Source organism: Mauremys reevesii, linkage group 2, assembly GCF_016161935.1.
Source record: "Mauremys reevesii isolate NIE-2019 linkage group 2, ASM1616193v1, whole genome shotgun sequence".
Classification (NCBI taxonomy): Eukaryota; Metazoa; Chordata; order Testudines; family Geoemydidae; genus Mauremys; species Mauremys reevesii.
In genome coordinates, this window is record NC_052624.1 from 69,342,802 (window position 1) to 69,366,540 (window position 23,739).

At 38.9% G+C, this 23,739-nt stretch overlaps 1 protein-coding gene across 8 annotated transcripts in view; it reads right to left on the reverse strand.

Annotated features, from left to right (window-relative positions):
• ZNF385D (zinc finger protein 385D) overlaps positions 1 to 23,739 on the reverse strand; it is a 609,937-nt gene that overhangs the window by 233,587 nt on the left and 352,611 nt on the right. Inside the window, exon 1 of one of the 8 annotated variants that reach the window (XM_039525577.1) lies at positions 9,042 to 9,243. The exons of the other annotated variants lie outside the window; for them this stretch is intronic. Coding sequence (XP_039381511.1) covers positions 9,042 to 9,063 — 22 coding nt within the window. The 5' untranslated portion in view covers positions 9,064 to 9,243. Of the gene's footprint in view, positions 1 to 9,041; positions 9,244 to 23,739 lie in introns of those variants that run through there. 8 annotated transcript variants of the gene reach the window in all.

Consider the following 23,739-nt stretch of genomic DNA (forward strand, 5'->3'; position numbering starts at 1 on the left):
TGAAATCCCATTTGTTGCAACGTACTCAGCATTCGAGCTTTGTTGTTTGGACACCAAGGTCATATGGCATAATTTCTGTTTCATGCCTGGATGAATCTTAAAATCATTTTTGTTGATTTTATTATAAAATTAAAATTAGTTTTCTGCAAATATTACACAATATTTCATTACAATTTGCTGGTTCTGTGAAATGTTCCTGCTAGTAAACGTATCTGGCTAGAAATTCACAGAAAACAATCACAAAAGTTGTGAGAACACAATCATAGGAAACTCAGTTAAATATTTGTTGGAATATTAATGGGAAATGCCCACCCAGTTCTAGTGGTACCCATTGACATTTACTGTTAACGGTAATAGCTCTATATTAAAGATAATTTCCTCTCACAACTGGATTCACTTCAGTTTGTTCAAATTTCTATTTTAGATTAAAATGTAGGTGGTAAAAGCATAAACAATGTAAAGACGTTAATGGCCTTTATGTATTATTGTCTAGGTGTCAACATCACTGTACATTGACTTCATGAGGGTAATGCTAGACCATTTAAATTAATTTTCTTCTCTGAATGCTGATCTTTGCAACTGACCATAGCGATGTGCCCAATTAGTCATTAATGGAAAAATTAATCAATTTTTTGTGGTGACCAGAGTCTTACAGGGGCAGGTGGGTTATCAGTCTATCTTTTTGCCTCTGTAGACCCAGAGCTGTAATAGGTTTACCTTCTGCTTTGCAATACGAAAGACATGGCACTTTTAACCCCTTTTAAGGTAGATTTTTTTTCTTTTATTTCATGTGGCCTTCTGGAACTGCATTTTGATTGCATTCGTGGGTTTTACAGTGACTTTAATTGCTGGGTTTTTTCTATGTGTTCTCAGTTTTTTAATCTATGTTTGTTTTATTGTAAAGTAGGTTTTATATCTGCTGCGTAAGTACCACAATGTATCCCTGTACAGCCGCTGGATTATAAATTGTGAACCCCAGCACTGCTGGAAACTAGTGATGTGCCTGGAGAGAGTTATTAGCTGAGCTCCAGCAGTCTGCACTAGAACACTAATCCCACTTCGGTAGGTCTGACTAGACCTACTTCCACAACATGCTGCACTGTGAGACAAATCCTGAGGGATGTTGAGCATCTGGCTGATTCTAAAAGCGCCCAGTCAGTGGGAATGCCAAGTGCTGGGTAGCTGCTTGTCACCCCTCAGTATCTGTCCACTTTCATCAATGTACAAAAATATCATTGATGGTCTAGAATAAAACAACTATTCAGTCCAAGCCTAAAAACATGCAAGATCAAAGCTACAGTTAAAATCACTATAAAAACTATAAATTAAAATCAATAGCCCATCTGAAATAAAAAAGGCTTAAAAGTCTCATTTTAAAAAGGAGTTAGTTCATGGTCTCTCAGGAAAAAAAGGGAAAGTATTATACCATATTGTAATGGCCAATAGGAATTGCAAGTACTCAGCACCTCTCAGGATTTGGTCCAATGGAAATGAAATATTATTATGTGGTTAGTGTAAATGACACACTACCGCATGTGGCATGGTAGATTAAATACTCAGTATTGCAGGGTTTAGAGTTTGTGGTCAGGATTAGTAGAACAATGTTTGTTAAATTATTACTTCATGTCTTGGTGCTAAATGTGTAACAGGGTATTGAAAATATTCCATAAAAATAGCCCTAGGGCACCGATACTTGCCTGCCTGGCATTCCTTCAGAGAGAGAGAGAGAGAGAGAGAGAGAGAGGAGAAACAGTATGAAAATACTTTGTGGCACACACATACATAAACATACTCCCCATTCTACAGTCTGTTTGGCTTGTAAGAACGTATCTTTACTGGACCTGTAAACTGCAAGAGTAAGCTGTGCATTTCTGAGAAACTTTTAGGTGTGTTTTTTATTATTTTTTATTATTAATATTCTTAGTAGTAGTATTCCTTATGGCTGAAACTATGGCTACCAAAAACAACACATGCTGTACTGAGGAGGGGTTGTTTCTGTTTTTAATGCTTCTCAGCAGCAGACAAGCTCACATAACCTATACTGTTGAAGAATTGGCTGCTTCTATCAGCACCACTTACCAATAATAATAGGAAAACACTGTGCTTGCTATATAACAGTCACATATCAGACAGACTAAATGCTTCCGATAAGTGGCTGGTCCTGAGAGAAGGTGAGTGGATTGACTTTCACAGGTAAATACTGGCAAACAAAAACTCATTTGCTAAACATTGGACTATACAGACAATACAGTCTCAAGTCGTTAGTGACAAATGTCTTGGCTTAGGAAGAAGAGCACTGATCTCAACTGTGGTGCCAAGGCTAGTCTTTTATTTTTCTTCTCCCTTGTGCATTTACAACTGCAGATCTTGTCAAGGTTCAGCTTTTTTTAATATTGATCCCTAACACAATGATGGGTAACAGTATTGGAAAACACAGCCATTATTTCCTTCTGTCCTCATAAGTTACTGCACCCCATAGTAAACAAACTGTGAGTAAACAAGGTCAACAAGAACAAAAGAAACTGAACAATAATTCCATGGCTTGTAACATTTGAACAATCTGGAATCTGCTTCTGTAGTTTTCAGGACAGGAAAAAAAAATGCACACACTGATGGAGTAGAAATCAAACATTAAATTAAACTCAACCATTGCTTTGTTTGATTTTTTATAATACTGGGATAGACTTCTCCCCAACTAGCCCTTTGTGATCTACATTGTGTTATGAAGGAAAACAAGAGTTATGTGTTTCCCAATTTCCTTTTATTCTATGTAGAAAACGTTCACTATACGAAATACAAATTCTCAATATAAGCCAAAGCCTCTGGATTCTGATGCATCCCACTAAACTATCAACTGGTCATACACAGAGTAAGGAGACACTGCAAAGTGATCTCATTCTTGTGTCTCTTGTAACTCTGCCTCCGAGATCAAAATACCATAAGATATAAAATACCAAGGAGCTTTTCCAGCTGTATTTGAAGACAGCAAGATTCTGATTCTAGACTTTGAAATCAATGTGACTAGATATGGAGTGAGGTGTTACTCAACTTGAGAAAGACTATCTGAATCTGACCCCACAATGATGACCGTTTTCCCTTAATTTCCAAACCACTGATTTGACCATTCAGTCCAGTTGTTTAAAAAATTAACAGATTGAATAGAATGTTATAACCATAGTGTTTATATTTTTAAACAGTTGTTAGCCTTACTAAACTGGAAAGTGAAAAATTAACAAACATTTTTATTTAAAAGCCATAAACATCTACTACAGAAGTCTTAGCTTCTTTCTTAATGATAGAAGCTTCTAATCATCGTAACTTCTAAGCATAAAGGCAGACACAGGGCAGATGTACTCATAATGCTATCAAGACACAGTAACGTCCTTAATAATCCAAATTTCAAACTGCAATTATGTTTGTTTTTCCTTTGACATTGGCAAGAACTTGAGTCTAAACTCTCTTGATTAGTGTCTTGCCATGCCATGTTTATGATGGTGTTAGCCTTAGACAAAGCAAAATGAGAGATAAGAGGAAAATGAAAGGGGTAAAGAGACGTGGGTGCAACATGGAGCTAGAATATTTTATATACATTAGATTTTGCAGCCCCATATAGATTTTGTGGAAATGTGTGTTTGTGCTCAATACAGGCTGACTTACAATATGTGATTCTGCTATAAAATACTTAATACTGCAAGAGAGCAAAGCTTCTTCCCATTTTCAACCCTAGCAATTTGACTCAACTAGGATCTCAAGCACTTTAGGTTTTGATATTTTTAGCCAACCTCTTATGCTGCATTTTCCCTTAATGCTACCAATCAACTGTGAAATTCAGTTGCAAAACTAATCTTTGCAGTAAATGATATGTAATAACCCCTTTTTAAAAATAAAGACTGTATGACCTTTGCTGTATTTTAAGAACTTTTCATGGTCTAATACCAAACTGAAACATTCCCTTTCTCAAAATCAAAGTCCAAATACATTTCTGCTTTTTTATCACTGTTCTCTCTGCCATAATGAGAGCCAGAGGCTTTGAAAGGATTCTTGTAACCTGATAACATTTTTGCAACTGCAAGAATTTCTATAATTGCGAACAGGCTACGCCATATAATAAAAATTTCATATATTTTTATTTCAACACAGATACATAGAAGTAGAAGCCATATGACTCAAACAGAATTCTGGAGTCAAATGCTACATTCCTATTTTAAAGTATTTTATGATAAAGAATTTGTATTAAATATCATTTGGAAGGAAAAAAAATTATGAATCCTACACAGATAGGACTAAGAAAAGTGAGAGATGGTAGCTGGTTGCTATGGGACTGACTCTGCATTGTGTAACAGCGGTGAAAGATTCTCCTGAGCAGGATATATGATTGGGCCCGAAACAAGGAAAACTCCATTCATCACAGTTAAAGCAAATACACACAAACACATTTGCTGTTAAGGGAGGCGCAGTCAAAAGCAGCTGTGACCAAATGTTCTCTAATGAAGCAAGAAAGCACTAATTTAAATTTTGCATTTGTTCTTGGAACAATTATGCCACCCAGAAAGGGATAACCTTGGGAGCCACAATTTCTCTTGAATTTGGGAACTTATCTCTCAAATAGACACGCACCACATTTCCATAAGTATATTGCAACCAGTTAAAGAAACTTTTAACAACCAGCTTTCATGATATCTGAATGGAGGCATAGAACACACCACAGCACTGGGTAAGTATCTAGCAGGATTTATAATTATTATTATTTTAGGTATTTGTGTGTTAATTGATTCTTCAAGTTTCAAGATATGAACTTCACTTTCCAGAAGACGAGTACTCTGTAAAGACATATACACTGTCAAGTTCTCAGTATAAATATAAGGCTTCTTTAGATTTCAGGAGACTATACTTTGGCTCTTCTCAACTACATTCTTCTGTCATATTCAGCATTCTTTATCTATTAACTACACTTTTTATTGGATATGGCTGATGATAACCTACAGTACAGTGCATAACCCAGTATCAATAGTTTTTCATATTTTTTTAGAAGTGTGATCTTAAAGATGCTCACTGATTCATCCTTCCTTACATGAAGATAAAAAGAACTAGTGAGGGAGGACTCTGCTACATCTAATCTAGCATATACATCACAACCTTCTAAAAACAAAGTGGCAACTGTTAAAATGTTTTCACTAAAACTGCTGTGAAAGATTTATTTCATTTTTTACAATATGTATTTTCTTTCAAGAACCTGTGAGATTCCAGGAGCATTTTTTCCTTCATGACTCATCCAATATGAATTTCTCTTTCAAGAAATGGTTCCAGGAGTAAAAAGTGATACTCAGAGTGGTACCGTCAAATGCAAACAAAATACTACGTTTGCTGGAAAATAAAACTGGACATGGAAATGGCCAATGTGCAAACAGAAATGTGATGGAATTTCAGGTTGCCTAGAATTAGGGATTTTTCCTATTTGTTCTTTTTATTTATTAATTTGACCCTTACAGAATATTATCTCCACCCTCAATCAGTCACACATCACTGCAAAATGTTCCACTTTTTTCATTTTTAATTAAAGTTTGTGTTAATCTGTTTTAAAAATCTTTCCCTCCATTCCTTTGCAGGTTTACTGGATTCTCAGGAACAGTGTTCATGGTCCCTGAACTGCAATACCACTGCAGCGTATCCCCTGGTTGACAATCATGTAATGTGCTGCTAGCTCACGACCATGTATAACCCTCTTAAAATGCCCTCCCAGCGGCTTCATCTCCTGCCTGAAAAGAATGAACTTCACATCACATCTAGACCCAACAACCTTGCCTCAAATATATATTTTGACCCAACCAGCAGCAACAATGACCATTACAATGGTGCTGAAAAATAAGCAGGCTCTACTCACTGGCCCATATGATCATGCTGGGGTGATATAAATTCATGGTGCTAGGAGAGGGAGCTAAACTGCGGTAGCAATCCCAAACTGGATCTTATTTTAAAACAGACTTGGCACACAGGAGCAAATAATCTGTCAGTCATAACAATGCTTCTGCCTTAATCAGAAATTATGGTACAGAACTGGAGCAGATCCCCTGTAACCACTTTGCAACATCAGCTCTGTGACACTGACAACCACCCACAGTCTCTCTCCTCTAATCTGTGGAGAAAGTTCACAGCAGAGACTTTTATCGGTTGCTAAATTATTAACCTGATAATCATCTTTGACAAAAGGTTTTTTTTTTAAACAATGTAAAATATTTAGTTACAAAATACTTCACGAGTATTTACTATTTTCATTTAGTTTCCACAAACTCCAAATACATTGCCAGGTAGGGTTGTGGTTTGTTTTTTTTATTTTAATTCCACAACTCATATTCAACTCAAAATGTTGAATGGACAGTCAGTAGAATAGGTAACAAAAGTATCCACAGTGACTGAACAGCAAACTCTACATCACAGCACAGTGAGTGAAAATTAACAGTTCCTGAAATCACTGTATTGAAATTCCAATAGAAAGCAATAGTGTAGCTTAAGTCATTAAGAGCGTCCATTAGTTTGATCATTTGAAAGCTAAGTTTTACGCTATATAATGGATCTATATATACAATATCTACACAAAATTTTCTTGGGTGTTGCAGGTTTAAATATAGTGAAGTGCACAGTTATTGACTTCTTCCTGCATTCAGTAACCTGGCTTTGATAGAAGAGAACCATATTTACTATGTAAAAATCATATTTCCAGAGGGAAAGGGTTTAGATTTTTTCATGGGAATTATTTTAATATTTACTTGGCACGCAGCATAGGACATGCTCTACCATCATACTACCTTACACCAGCATCAGTTAGCTGGTAAGGCCTAATGAAGCAAGTAAAACATGTACATACACCCCTGCAATCCGGGGTGTATGTATATGTTAGTCTGAAAGTAGATTAATATCACCTATTTTAGTCTGAAAGTAGATTAATATCACACTAATAGACATTCCAAAAAACAGCAGCATGAAAGTTTTTTTTTTAAAGTTGGAAGCAAAATAAAAAAAATACTACAGTAAATTAAGCATAAACTATAAAATGTCTATTTTGTGTAAATGGTGGATAGAGCACAAGGTTCAGTTTTAGGTCTTAGTGTGTGTGTGATGTACACTACTCTGCTTTCATTTGGGTTTGTGCAGTATTGCTTAGTACCAGTACAATACTCTACTATAGCAGGTGAACTTTTAGGTTTCTGACAGTTGGAGTATGAGACTGCCTAGAATAGCTGTAGATGAATGTGCCATTCGCCCCGAGAGCATGGTTTGTTACCCAAAAGGAGGAGAATAGGAAGCCAATTTTATACTAATGTTACTTGAAGTTTCAGGCTGAACAAAGCATACTGAAAACTTGTGTAATAGAAACTGTAGTTGAACCCTCAGAAGAGAGGTTTCCTATGAAGCAGGACACATTTCAGTTTTCCCCATTAAAAACTTAAATTACACAATTAAACAAATTACCATGTAAATCACTGGGCAGTACACTCAGTTTGGAATGGCAAAACATTAGTAAACACTGACTGACCCATGTTACGTAGATATGAAAATGTCATTAAAACAGCAGATACATTTTAATTTAAGATAGTACAGCTGACCTCTACCCAATACTTCTAATCCTTACAACTATAGTCAACCAGAAAGTCTTACCCCAACTAAGCAGGCAATCAATGCAAAGCTTACTGTAAAGAAAACATTAAGCACTTGCAGTGATATAAAAACAAGCCAAATAAAAAAATAAAGCAAATCCTAATGCCAAGTTGTTTTTAATAAGGAGACAATCAAAATTATCCAATTCACTCAAACCTAAAATGTTTATGGCATAAACAATAGTTCAGTCAATGTACATAAGTGATCTATTCCCACTCTTCTGAGGCTATATAAGAGGAAATTAATCTTTGAAGGTGGCTATTTCTGCCAGTAATTTAAAATATCTTTTCTATTATGACAATTTACAGCAAAATCACAGTTGCTTTCAAGGCACCTGACGGACGTCAGCTTTAGTAAATAAGTTGGGGGCCCTTCCCCCCTATATTTTTAAGGATGGTAAAGAAAATAAGGAAATAATGGCTACACTACTATGTACAGTATAGCACTCACAGTCAATCATAATATCAAAGAAATACTTTACACTTAAAGTGAACTGTTGATTTAATAAACAGAGAAAGCTGCTGAATGTCCCAGAAATCCTCCAGTTCTGTTCATTAACAGATATTGTGCAGCAATACATTAATACCAATGTTGCATAAGACTTCAAATATAAAAGGATAGGATTTTCCTCCCTTTCGTCACATTTTTAAAAATATTTTCCGTCATTAAGTTGCAGTATTACAGTGTGATTGTACATCTCAGCACTGTATTGCAGCACTACATTAGTAACACATATCCAAGATCCAGCATGTTTTTGGGTATGCAGCCAGTTCAGCTGCAAACCTAAGGAAGATTTCCATCAAGCCACGAAACTAAACTCTGCACAAATATTTAACAGTTCTGAGACCTCTAAAGGCTTGAAATTACATGTAATTCCTGGTATGCTAGCAGCCAGCCCCATAGCTGTGATCTGCAAAGTGCAGAGTACTCGGTAAACATACCATTGCAAATAAAGCATTGTTTCTCCTTTCAGTCTTAGAATTCTTAGAGCTAAATGCTGAATGAAAACCTAATACTTACTGAGACTTCCAAACATAAACCATGCAATAGTAGATTATATATTTCACTAAGTTTGTCTGTAACTTCCCATGCTTCACATCAATTCTTCATCCCCCCCTTGAGCAGATGAAACACAAGTTCATTTAAAACAAACTGTCGGGTGAGTTCATATTTTTTCAGCAGCTAGCATTAAGCCATAACCCATTCAAACAGAATCCTTTCTAAGACAATAGGTTCCTTTTTAAACTGCACAACCAATGTGGTTTTCTAGTTGTCAGTTTTAGGTGCGTGCCAGCATGAAATGTTCTTGCATCTAAAATTTTAAATAATTACTCCTATTGATAAGATGTGAGCAGAAGCAGAATTACATCATCATAGTTAACACTTACCAAAATACATGATGTTTCTCATTAATCATGCAGTCAGAATCCCACCGCTGTGTATTCAGCATTAGCTCCCGCACAGGGCTGACATGTAAAACAGAGCTCTTTCATTCTACATTGCGTGGAAATTTCCCAGCATAGGAACAGTGAGTGAGTAGTGTGCCTCCTCAGGATGAGTGCTTTGCAGGCAGTCTTATCCCTGATACAATCCCGGTCTGATTTAGCTTTTACTCTGGCTGCATGCTGCACTGCCCATTCTTACTGTAATCTGACTCCTCCTTGTCATGTCCTTGCTGTGCCTGTGACATCAGTACTAAGAGTACTACAAACAGATTTTTTCTTTAACTAGCTCCCATTGGAGTGTTCTAATATCCTGGTTTAACTAATTTCGGCTTGCAAAAAATAACCTTAAAATTTTATACTATTTGGCATATGTGTGTGTGTGTGTAATAAATGCACTCAGTGACATAATATGGTCAATTATATAATAGGTGGGAAAAGACAGCATATATATCATTAACCTATTTTCCTCACTAAGAGCACAATCCGGAAGGGTACGGAATGCCCTCAATTCCCATGGACCTAAATGGGATATGAAGGTGGCTGGCACTTTGCAGAATGAGCCCCTAAAAGGTTAAATAGATGTTTCCATCCAAGTCTTGTTTGAAGCTCAGTTTCCCTCTAAATGCATTTTTCAAAACCCAGAAAATCATAAATAGAAATACAGTTGTGCTCAAATGATTGTTCAAACTATGATTTCTGCCCATAAATAACAATGCGAGAGGCAAACTTGATGGCAGAAAAGATTGATAATGAGGTTAAGAACCTTTCACCTCTAGCTCTCAAGGTCCTGTCCAGGTTGGTAAGTCATTAGCAGCTGATGGCTAGTTTGTTGTCTCTGTGACAAATGTGGTGATCCAAAGCCGGGTCCTAATAGACAGATCCCCACATGATCATAGCTGCTATTACAACTGGCATCTTTGTTGGCAGTCTCCAAAAGAAAGACAGAAGACACAGATAATGAAATACCCTGTTGCCCTAGAGGTCATGCCTCAGGTTACATTTGATGCACATTAGCAGCACTGGTGAGGCTGCACTGTCCATGCCTCTGTATGTACTGAGTCTGTTCTGTGGATCAGTAAAGGACATTATCTTTGTGTATTGCCAGTATGGCATCTTTCACTAGTAATACACTTAAGATAAATAAATAAATAAAAATAAACTAAAAATAACAAAGGAAAGTACACTGAAGTGTTTATCTCATTATAATGGGTGGTCTAATTGGTTAAATATTTTCATGCCACAGGAAAGAGGATGACAGATATCATAGAATCACAGAAGACTAGGGTTGCAAGAGAACTCAGGAGGTCATCAAGTCCAACCCCCTGCTCAAAGCAGGACCAACCCCAACTAAACTATCCCAGCCAGGGCTTTGTCAATCCAGGCCTTAAAAAGCTCTAAGGATGGAGATTCCACCACTTCCCTAGGTAACCCATCCCAGTGTTTCACTATTCCTAGTGAAATTGTTTTTTTCCTAATATCCAACCTAGACCACCCCCACTGCAACTTGAGACCACTGCTCCTTCTTTTGTCATCTACCACCACTGAGATCAACTTAGCTCCATCCTCTTTGGAACCCCCCTTCAGGTAGTTGAAGGCTGCTATCAAATGCCCCCTCACTCTTCTCTTCTGCAGACTAAATAAGCCCAGTTCCCTCAGCCTCTTCTCATAAGTCATGTGCCCCAACCCCCTAAAATTTTCATTGCCTTCTGCTGGATTCTTTCCAATTTGTCCACATCCTTTCTGTAGTGGGGGGCCCAAAACTGAATGCAATACTTCAGATGTGGCGTCACCAGTGCCGAATAGAGGGAAATAATCACTTCCCTTGATCTGCTGGAAAGCTCCTACTAATGCAGCCAATATGCTGTTAGTGTTCTTGGCAACAAGGCACATGTTGACTCTCATCCAGGTTCTTGTCAAGGTCCTTTCTGAAGAACTGCCATTTAGCCAGTTGGTCTGCACTTATCCTTGTTGAACCTTATCATTTGGCCCAATCCTCCAATTTGTCTACATCACTGGACCCTGTCCCTACCCTCCAGTATATCTACCTCTCCCCCCAGCTTAGTGTCATCCGCGAACTTGCTGAGGGTGCAACTCATCCCATCATCCAGATCATTAATGGTATAATTCATTTAAAGCTCCACTTCTTATCCTTAAAACCTCCACACTACACTAAAGTTCAGTTTTTATAAGGTCCAAGTACTTAGGGTGAAATTATTCTAGCATCAAAGGAGCCAAGCCAAGTTCTGTTGTAGATGGTGTCTATATACTAGGCATGCAAGGGAACTCTACATCCCGTACAAGACTTAACTGGGTTCCATGCTACCTCCACAAAGGCCAAAAGAGTTGAGTGTAGTGTGAAGGAGGGAAAGGGCCATGATATGAAATTCATTACAAGAAAGCCCTGCAAAAGGGGTGTATAGGGGTCATGGCTAAACCTAGATGAATAACTGTTTTTTTCCTCTGGCAGAGCTAAATCAAGAAAAAAAATTCAGTTTGACCTAAACAAAACCGAAGTGTTCCAAAAAAATGGGCAAATTGAAAAGTCAACAAAAAAGAATTTTGGGTCAAACAAAATGTTTTGATTGACTAAAAATGAACCATTTCATTGTGTTTCCAGGCACTTTTTGATACAAAAGCAAAGGAAACAAAGGGCTAGGTTCACAAAAGGTGAGAAGGAGGTAATGGAAGCCTCCTTTATAACCTTCACCCAGTGGATAAAGCACCCATCTGGGATGTGCACAACCAAGGTTCAATCTCCCCCCTCTGCAGGACAGGGATTTGAACTTGAGTTTTCTACTTTGCAAGCAAGGGCCCTGACCAGTGAGGTATGGGATATTCTGGCGTAGGTTTCTTTCAGCTTTCCCGCTATGTATAAATAATTAAATATTCACCAGACCGGGGACTTGATCTTCGGTCTCCCACCTCCCACAGGGAGTGCCCTAATCACCAGGCTACAAAGTCATTGTCACTCACTCATTTGCTTCCCCTTTGTACAGGGGAATATATTTCACCTGTAGCAGAAAATGTGGTTCCTGATGAGCAGTCCAAGTATTTCGGATAAGAAGTGGTGACATCTTTGGAGGAGGGGGAAGGAATCCTCACAGATCATCAGCAGACTTAATCAAGGGCAAAAAGACCAGAGGATCTATCCAATGGCAAATCCTTCAACTTTACTCTTGGCCTAGCCTTGCCTGTCCCCAACATCTCTGCAGATCTTTAGGTTACAGGAGGTCCCGAATCCAGCCTCCATCTTGCACAGCAAAACTACACTGAGCATGCTGAAGGAGGACCCTCTACACCAAGGAAGGTAGAAGTAGCTGTTACATTTAGACCTAACAGCAAAGGTAGGGTGACCAGATGTCCCATTTTTAAAGGGACAGTCCTGTTTTTTGGGAATTTTTCTTATATAGGCGCCTATTACTCCCCCTTCCCCACCCATCCCCATCCCTTTTTTTCATAGTTGCTATCTGGTAACCCTAAGCAAAGGTTATAGACATAGGGGAAGCTGATAGTAACACAGCTATTTGCTGTGGTGGCTTTATTTTTCTGGCAACGAACAGGGACAAATGAAAGTGAGGCTCTTCATCTGGTGCGTACAGAGTGCCCAAATAGTTAAAGGGGCAGATCACCACAGCAGCATTTGCAGCTTAGTTGCCGGCACAGAAGCCATCACCTCCTCATTCTAAACAGCTGCTTAATGTGCAGTGCTGCCTGTGTGATCGTAAATTGTCATGTGTCTTGGGCCAGATCCTCAGCTGGTGTAAAGCACTTAGCTCTGTTTAAGCGAATGGAGCCTAGCTGATTTACAGCACCAGAGGATCTTGTCCCTTTTAAAACTCATCTTTAGTACAGACACAATTCGGATGATTATTTTCACTTTTATATTCTAATGTGTTAAAACTGTCACTCCAGTTAGTATATGTTTGTTGTATAAACAAAGAAAATCGATAATCAAAAACAGCCATAAGAGAACTAGATATTTTATTTAAGTAACTTTGTATTTCCATTATGGAGCAGATGCAAGGGAAGAGGCTGGTCTTTCCTTCTGGCAAACGTCCATAGCCCAAATTCACATACTTTGGGCCAAATCATGCTTTCACCACATGTATAATTCCCCCCAAAATCGCAGAAAGCATCAGAGCTCCAACAAACACAGGCCAAATTCTGATCCCAGAATGGAATTGTATGGCTGCAAAGGAAAGCAGGATTTGGTGCGGTAATTTTAACCTGCAGTGATGGGTGTTTTAGGACAAGCTATGCAGGGTCATAAAGTAAGTAAGAACCTTCCTTATGGCCTTGGGTGCACTACTCGGACCAGGCGTCTGGGCATGCAGGAATAAGCTAGGGGGCAAGTAGGGAAAACCCTGGGTTCTCCCCTTCTGATACATAGACCAGAAGAGCTGAGCTGGCACAGAGGTGTTATAATTTCCTGCAGGTATAGGTCAGCAGCATGTTACAACCTGCCTAGAACAAGGGAGAAGTAGGGTGGGAATTGTACTTCCCAAAGACATAATTTGTGCCCTGTTTCTCTCCTGGGTGGCCCAGCCCTATGCTCAGGACCAAAGCCACAATACAGCCCTTGGTAAGGTATATGCTCTACCATCCTGTTTTCTAACTTTGGTCCCACTTTTTTCTCACACATTTTATTGCTAGTTTACACACTGCCCCCATGTTGGGAATTAAAACTACGTGCAGACATGTCTACTGCAAACATTGATTAATATTTAATAAAATTAATATGCCTGCTGATTCCTGGAAACCTCTCTTCTGCTTTTGAATTATCCCAGGAAGCAGCCAATAATAGATTTATATCAAGATTCTTACTGGTTGGCTTTGAGGAATTTCAATCCGAGAGGCTTACCACACTTTTTTTTTTATTAAGGTGAGTGCAGAAGCACATCCAGGGACTCTTTGTTGGCAGAAATGTAATAACATGCAACAAAAGACACCAGTGACACAACATTATCAGTTTATGTGTCTCGTATAGAAGGTTAAAAGATCTCATACACCTGAGAGGGTTCCAATTTTTCTCAAAATAAATTTCATCTATTGTGCACAGACAACCATGAACAACAGAAATGTACTGTGTTGAATCTGAAAACAAAATGGAAGCAGCAGCTCAAATCACACGGAATCTCTTTGTTTCCCTTTGAAAAACAAAAAAAACCTCTTCAAGGTAAACTGAGTACAATTTAAGCAAATTGGGGATGGGGGAACATTATGAATAATGAATATTTTATTATTATTTATGCCATAACAACAACAGTGCAGAAAGAAGAGTAACCAAGCCACAATTTTGCAAGAATCCAAAAGTAATTGGAAGTGTTTCCAAGTGTGCATAAATTTGTGCCTGAAGTCAAATACACTTAATACATTGGCTAGAAGTTTGGTTTGTTTTTACTTTGAAGCCATCTGGAATAGTTTAAGACATATGGCATTTTTACTACAAAATAACATAGATTTTGTAATTCCTAACTAATCCCCTGAGGTTAAATTAAAGGGGAAGGGTGTGTGTGTGTGTGTAACTAGCATAGTAGCTCATCTCTGTTCTGGTCTTTTTCCACTGGATAAAACTACCAAATGTGCTTTTTACCCTTGACTCAAAAGTGTCACTTCTAGAAATCTGCAGTATTTGTCACCATGAATACCATTTAACTGCAGCAGTACCCAAAGGAACTCTGTACTGCCACACGTGAATACAACTGGAAGAACTTAATTAATCTTCCTGTCACTTCCATGATGCTTTTCATTAGTTTAGCTGCTATCTGATCAACTGGTCCATTCTCTATTGGAAATGACTATCCAGAACCTCTTATAAAAGCATTTTCTAGAGATAAACAAAGACTCTCCTTTTGACATGGCGAACCTTTACAAATCTTAGCCATACAGACTTTATCTATTCAATAACAGTACTTGCAGCAAACGTTATGTGTAAGATGCTAGGATTTTCCAAATATGAGGTTTAAGAACTATGAATAGCACCAATATGCATTTATGTGTAGAAACCAAGTGGCTTAAATTTTATACTGATACTAGTTTACAGTCTGGACATAGATATATTTCAAATTAAAGGTCTGGACATAGATATATTTCAAATGAAAGGTCACATTTTGTTCATGAATAGTGATGTTTATTACAGTGCCTTTAAAAAAAACTCAATTCAACATTTCAGGCACTGGCTCTGCTTGTTATTCCACTAAGGGACCCATTCAGGTATTTGATTGGGTTTAAGATGATAAATCAGAATGAATAATATGCCTAATGCAGAAGCTTCTTTGATCATGTCTATTGATCACAATTTGTTAGAGATATTCTAATCATATAAGCAAAAAGTGGTGGCAGGAAGTGATAAGTCTTATTCATGGTTCATGTTATAGATAAAATGTTTTTAAAAACATCCATAACTATTTCAGTCAAGAGCTGGACTAAGGCAATTTATAGCCCTGGACAAACCCACTAGCCCTATCTGAGTGCCATTGCCCCTAGACTGTAACCTTATCCCTTCCTTCAGGTGGCAGTGACAGGGACCATCCACATAAGAATATTAGTTGGACTAATGAGAAATTAACCACCACTTATATTTCAGGAGATTGGGCCTTTACTTGCTTCTCAGACCACTGTTTCTTGTACAGGCAGCTTATGGTCCATCCTGGAGGACAAAGGATTCAGCTATGTAGGGCCCCCTTATGCATAGATTCATAAGGTATAAGGCCAGAAGGGACCATTAGATCATCTAGTCTGAACTCCTATATATCACAGGCCATTATATTTCACCAGTTACCCCTGTTTGGCTTCTAGTCTTGATTTGAAGACAGCAAGAGATGGAGAATCCACCACTCCAATGATTAATCACCTTCACTGATTTCCAATTTAAATTTCCCTGGCTTCAGCTTTCAATCATGAGTTCTTCTTATGCTTTACTCCACTGGATTAAAAAGCCTTTTCTATCCAATATTTTCTCCCTGTGGAATATACTTATACACTGTCATCAAGTCATCTCTCAATCTCCTTTTGGCTAAACTAAACAGATTGAATTCTAAGTCTCTGACCATAAGGCATTTTCTTCATCCCTTAAATCATTTTTGTATCTGTTTTCTGCACCATCTCCAATTATTCAAATATACTTTTTAAAATGTGGACACTAGGACTGAAAGCAGTATTCCATTAGTGGTTTCACCAATGCTGTACCCAGAGGTCAGATCACCTCCCTACTCCTACTCACTACTCTGCTGTTTCTACATCCAAAGATCACATTAAACCTTTTTGGCACAACATTGTTGAGTTGCTCATCCACTATGACCCCTATATCCTTCTTAGGGCTGGTCCACACTTAAGAAGCGGGGTCGAACTAGGGTACGCAAATTCAGCTACGTGAATAGCGTAGCTGAATTCGAAGTACCCTAGTTCGAACTACTCACCCGTCCAGACGCCGCGGAATCGAAGTCCACGGCTCCAAGGTTGACTCCGCCACCGCCTTTTGCAGTGGTGGAGTACCGGAGTTCGAACTATCGCTTCTGGAGTTCGAACTATCGCGTCCAGATTAGACGCGATAGTTCGAACTCCGAGAAGTCGAACTCACCGCGTCGACCCGGCTCGTAAAGTGTAGACTAGCCCTTAGAGTCATTACTTCCCAGGGTAGAATCCCCTGTCCCCCGCGTCCTATAAGTATTGCCTACATTCTTTGTTCCTAGATGTATAAATTTACATTTGGCCATAATGAAACATATTGTTTACTTGCACTCAGCTTACCATATGATCCAAATCGCTCTATATCAGTGACCCATCCTCTTCATTATTTATTCCTCCTCCATTCTGTGTGTCATCTTCGAACTATCTGTAATGATTTTATGTTTTCTTTCAGGTCCTTGATAGACATATTAAACAGTATAGGGCCAAAAGTGATCCTTGTGGCAACCCACTAGAAACATACCCTCTCTCTATTATGATTGATAATGTATAACAACATTTTGAGATCAGTTATCCCATTTATAATCTGTTTAATAGGCGACATGTTAATTTTGTAACTTTCTAGTGTCTTAATCAAAATGTCTTACAAAAGTCCAATTATATTACATTAACACTATTGCCTTTATCAACCAAACTTGTAATCTCATAAAATATTAAATCAGGTTGTCAAGACAAATTTACCATAAAATGATGATGATTGCATTAACTGTGTTTTAATCTGACCTCCTGTGTTATACAGGAAGTCAAACTAGATGATCACAATGGTCCCTTCTAGCTTTGAAATCTATTCATTTTATGCTTTAATTTTTTATCAAAGGAATCCCATATTAGCTTTCCTATTATTTTGCCCAGAATTGATGTCAGGCTAACTGGCCTATAGTTACCTGTGTCATTCTGCATCGCCTTTTGAATATTGGTACATTAGCATTCTTCCAGTCTTCTGAAATTTCCCCGTTGTTCCAAAATGTATTAAAAATGGACATCAGGGGGCCAGAGAAAACCTCTCAGTCAACTCTTTTAAGACTCTTGGGGGAAAGTTATCTGGGCCTTCTGATGTAAAAATGGGTTTCCATAGTAGATCTTAGTATCCTGCTTGATTACTAATGGACTGGAAAGTACTTCTTGTGATAGGCATAGTACATCATCCTGCTTCTTTTTAAGTATAGAATGGTAATATTTATTGAGCACTTTTGCCTTTTCAGCATCACTACTGGCAGTTTTACCATCTCCATCTAGTAATGGGCCTATTCCATTGCCAGGATTTCTTTTGTTCTTAATATACTTTAAAAAACTTTATTTTCCATAGTATTGTCACCCATGGGGTTTCCCCCAATGTCTTTGACTTCCCTTTTCTATTTTCTACACTTTATAACTTCTCATTCATATTGATTGCTAATTTATATTGATTGCTATCTGTTTTCCTTTTTTTGCATTTGTTATATGTTGCCTCCTTATTTCTAATTGCAGCCTTCACTTTGCCACTGAACCAAGATAGATGTTAGGCTAAAGTTACTCTCTTTGTTGATTATTGAATCATGGTTTTTTGACTATCTAGTAAATACTCCTGATAAATAAATAACTCCTGATACTAATTTTTATTTTTCTGTCTGATTTTTTTCCCTAATAACTTCATTAATAATTCTCCTCTGTTTGAGAAGTTAGGCCCTTTGAAGCACAAGTATATACTGCTGGGAACTGTCCTCTGTTTTGCCATATTTGAATGTAATTAGATCGTGAACACTGATCCCAGTGGTAACCAGTCTAGTGATTCATTCATCACAGCAAGGTCCAAAAATGAAGGCTGATAATGAACTAAGATCTCTCTTTCCCAACATACAATCTATGATATCTTCTATGCTTGTAATTCCAAACTGGAAATTGTTGCAAAGAAGGAGCCTAAGCCAATTCCTACTGATGTAAATGGGAGTTTTTTGTTGATTATAATGGGAATTGGATTGGACTGTAAATATACATGTAGCAGGGTGAACCCCTGCTCCTTCCCTGAAGGGGTTAAAAACAGCCCTGGGAAGGGGCTGTGGCAAGAGAAAACAGCCTTTAGGCTGGGCTGATTGAGGGAGTGGCTGCAGGTGAGGCCATGCCCCAAACTGAACCACAGCTGGCCCCTATAAAAGGCCAGGGAGGCCCGAGGCCCAGACAGTCTCTCTCTGCCTTCAGAGAGAGAAGGGCCTAGCTGCAGGGAGCTAGAGACTGGATACCTGAGTGAAGCAGGGCTGGGGAAAGGCTGAGGAGCTGGGGAGCTCCAGCCTGGAAAGCCCCAGGCTGCGGCCTAGCAGAGAGCCAACAGGTACTGGGGGTTGCAGAGGGCAGCCCAGGGGTAGGCCAAGGCAGCAGGTCCAAACCCAACCTTGCCAGTGATGAATAGGCTGATACTGCAGTCTGCCCCAGGGCATGGGCCTAGACAATGACTGGCAGTAGCCATACACTGAGGCAAGGTGGGGATAGAGGGTGGGGGTTCCCTTAGAGGGGAAACCCTGAGAGAAAGGGTTACTGCCAGGGGGCAGCACCCCCATGTGAAAGGGCACCGGGTCCAGGGAGGGACACGGGGGCCTGAGGACAGGTGGATCACCGGCCTGCAGAGGGCGCTCCAGTGCTGGAAAGAGCTAATTCCCCAGAGTCACCAGCAGGAGGCGCCGCAGGGTGAGTCCGACCCGTCTACAATACAATAAAATACCAATGAAGAAGAGAAGGCTACAAACCATGTTAATTAATTCCATGGAAAACATACACAATCAACACGTCAAGTATAGTCCTCAAAGGAAAAACATTCTGGGCAAAATTCCAGTGACATAAAAGATGGGGCAAGTTACACAGCAGTAAGCTGTAACACACCAGTAACTTATGTACAGAGTAGGTGGAAGGATGGGGTAAGATAAAGTACAGGTTCTGCTCTTTCAACAGCTATTTTAAACCAACTTACACTGACTTTTTCACATCAGTTCTGAATTTGACCCTAAACTCCACACCTTGCACTTCTATACTTGTGTGCTACATAACACAGTGTGGAAAAATAATGTGTTGACATGTAAGGAAAATGCCAGTGACTTACATTTATACACTGCACCTCAGGAGGCTTCAGAACTTGGGATCACTATTGGATCATTCACACCCACTGAAACCCAGCCCCCTCTGGGATGAACATGGAAGCTGGTGGCAGTGCACAGCAGTACTACACAGCAGTTTAGAGCAGAAAGCGAGGAATATCTTCCACTGAAACCAAAGCTGGGATGTATGTGGGAAGAATGTAAATTACCCACTGACAATTTGATGAGAACACTGCTGTTAATAACACCCCTACACTTGCAAGATTTCCATTGGATCTTTAATTACCTTAATTTTTCATCCCCTACTAAAGAATGGCATCTCCAAACTTCTAAGACAGTGCTGAGGCACTGGTTCCTTAATATATAAACTGAACACTGTGACCAAACAACAGCCAATAAAACATCCTACCATAACTAAGTGTTCCACTGAGTTCTCTGAGGACTGACATGGGCCATCCATGCTTATCTTTAAAGGCAAAATGGGATCAAAACACAAAATGCTTGCTGACATTTACTGTTTAAAAGAAAAATTATTGTAAAATCACTCAGGAACAATTGATTTTGTTTAAACTCTGAATGCTCCTGTACTTTTCTTACAGAAGAAGAACAAAGACAGTGCTTTTCTAACACACTGCCAACAACATTCATATACTTTCGTATCTGGTTTATAATAGTTAGCTTTAAAAGGAGGGTTTCATCTCTGTTCCCACCTTTTGATCTTATTAACAGAGCCTCTTGTCATTCTAATTCAGAAAGACATTTACACGGAGAAACTCTAATTTGTATCAGCACCTGATTTTCTTGTTACATCTTTTTGTACTGGTCCTTTTTGATCTGCTGTATCTCTGAATTTAATTATGAAGTCTGAAAACACCCTGCCACTATATCTGCCCATAAAGTAATTCTCTCCGTTCCCCATGTCCCAATGAAAAGACTGCAGGCCGGTCTACACTTACAGCGGTGCTGTGGTGCAGCGGCACTGCTGTAGTGCTTAGTGAAGACATTATCTACGCCAACGAAAGAGCTTCTCATAGGTATTCCACCTCCCTGAAAGGCGGTAGCTATGCCAACAGGAGAAGTCCTCCCATCGTGTACACTGTGTCGGTGTAACTGTGTCGCTCAGGGGTGTGGATTTTCCACACCCCTGAGCGACATAGTTAGAAGAACATAAGTTTGTAGTATAGACTAGTGCTGTACCTCACAGTCAAGCTCTCTCACATACTATAAATAAAGCTTAAACACAACACTCCTCAAATATATTAGGGACAAAATAAATAATTCCCAAACACAGGCATTTAAATTTAGGCCATTAGATGCTTAAGTGGCTTGCCTTTTTGGATGGTTTGCAAACTCAGTACCTCTAAACATCATCAGACTACTTTTAGGTGCCTAAATATAGATTTAGAGAGGATGGTGTCAAACTTTAGGCACACACATTTGAAAATACTGGTCTAGGTTCTTAGCACACAGAGATTCTTCCTATGTGTACCCATCTCTGAACTCTGTGATAAATCAGAATTGCAAAAGGGCTTAATTAAAAGTTTACTCTACCCCTTAAAGTATAATTAGCTACCTGAAATGATTTCATATAGGTTTGGGATCCACATCCACAGACTTCGCAGTTGCTTGCCTATCCTCACTATAACTCATCTAGTAAGTGAATTACCTCCAAGAAAACTGCATTCAAGGTAATTATTACTAGTGTATGGACTATCTATGGGGCAAAGTATAACTGTGAAAATAACTGATGTTTTCGCTTCACTGGCAGTTCTGAAAAATGGGGAAAAAATCAGTTTGAGTCAAACCAAAATATTTTGAATTTCTGGCCAATTGAAAAAGTGAACATTTTTGTTTCATTTCCAGGCATTTAAAACATTTTTTAAAATAAAAGCAAAAGGCTGGATTTACCCCCTCCCCACCTCCAAAAAAAACCAACCACCAGTGACAACTGCGTGTGCACACAGGCATGTACACACACCTCCCTGATAGGACAGTGATGAGGGAACTGAGCTGGGATGTAGGTGCCCAAGGTTCAAATCCCCACGCTGGAGCAGGAACTTGAATTCAGGTCTCTTTTCTCCCAGGTGAATGCCCTAGCTATCAGCATGTTGGTTATTTGCAGGGGGAGACACTCAATCTCTCCCCTTGAAGCTGCTGCACTTTGTATAAATACATAATAATTAAAGCAGGGAATTGAACCTGGATCTCCTTTCTTCCCAACAAATGCCCTAAACACTGTGCTATTGGGTGAAAGGAGGGGACTGTTTTGTGAATGGCACCCAAGCCCCTTGTGAATCTACCCCCCCCCCCGTTTCTTAGGGGGCAGGTGTTTGTTTTTGTCCAAAACTATTCACCACCACATTTGTCTCAAATTTGCAAACAGTTTGGTTGACCAGAGTCTGAATTTTGGGGCGACTAAACTATTTGTCTGAAAAATTTTGCCCAGCTGTCGGGGGAAGTTCACATCAGTGCAGAGGATCTGTACTAAGCTCTGTGTATCACTTTAGCTCTGCAGTGGAGCTAAAGTGAGGAAGGGCTTGCTGGTGGATCAGCATGGGGGTGGGGGGAATGTGTGTCTCTGCCTCTGTGTTCTGCACAAACCAGAATCAAAAGTGATGTTGAAGGTGGCAGTCCAGCAAGGAAACAGGGTCTTTGATTACATGGATGCTGTGACTTTAACACCTACTAAAGTTGAGGGGAACGGTTGAATGCAGCCACCATTCTAACCCATGACATGGAATAGCAAACTTGTATTGAGGAGTGAGTGGCACTATACTGCAACCATCTGCCTTGTCACCTTCCCACCTCCTCTGAACTTCATATGCATAAAGCCCAATTTCTCATTTTTGTGAGGGAAGTGAGTTTTGTTTAGGTGGATTTCTTTTCCAGCTTCTCCTGGAAAGTTGGCTGCAGTTATAAAAGTGACTTCTAGCTCATACTTGTGTTGCAGCGATTTGGCAATTTAGCTCTGAGTAATAGAAAATGGGATCACTGAATGGAAAGCCCGCACTGAGAAAATGGTGGAGGAGACAGAAAAACCCAGTGTAAGCATTTTATCCAGAAGCCTATAACATCCCACCAAAGATAATCTTGTTTTAAATTGTTGCTCCTTTTTGTATTAGAACTCTTTTTCGTTACTTATCTATCATGTCCTTCCTTGAACACGGACCCCCAGAGCATTTCATCAAGTAATTATTTTTACTAAAAGTAGTTGCCTACACATTAAAATTAACTGAGCTATGTTTTATGTTCATTTTCCTACAATGCCATTGACTTTAAGGGCAACTTTGGCCCACTCTTCAGACATCGACAGTAGGTGGTATAATATGTGAAAATAATGAGATGTTGGTTACAACACAATACAAAAAGTTAAATTTTAATTATGTCTAAAAGGTCTTTTGCAGAAAAAAATAGTTGATAGACAAGCATACCAAAAATCCACCGATTTCTGAACAAATTAATTTAAAAACATGATTAATAATCAGTCAGCTCAAGAAATATATATCGTACAAGACAGCATGAAACTCTGATCTCAGTTATCAAACTCAATTGAGTTACTTTGCATTTACTTGTAAACAGTGATCAGAATTAGGTCCATCTAAGATAAAATATAAACGTTCTCTATTTATTAAAATGCACCAAGAAGAAACCAAATAGGTTATTTTTCTCAACAATGAGGCTAGTTTCACAACAGCTGCCTAGTCATGACGTCCATGAACATGTGAATAAATCTAAAGCAGAAACAGAGCTATAAAAACTTTCCAGTTCCATAAAACCAAGGACAGGATATCAAATTTAAGTAATATTGAGCCACAACAACTTTTAGTCCTATCAAAAAAAGCTCACTGACAAATAAGAGTCAAAATGATTATTTGGTTATCATTACTTATTTTTTTTGGTTAAGTACCCATGCCGCACTATAAATCTGCAGTAACAGTTTCATTATAACCATTTCACAAGAAAAGCATTGGATAAACTGTAATGCCTCAAATGAACCTTACCTATTATGTTTGCCAATGGCAAATTCTGTAGCTAAGACTGAGATGTAGTTTCCATTCTAACTCTCCCATGGCACATCATTTTTTCAGCCAACTCCCTGTCTTTTGGGATGA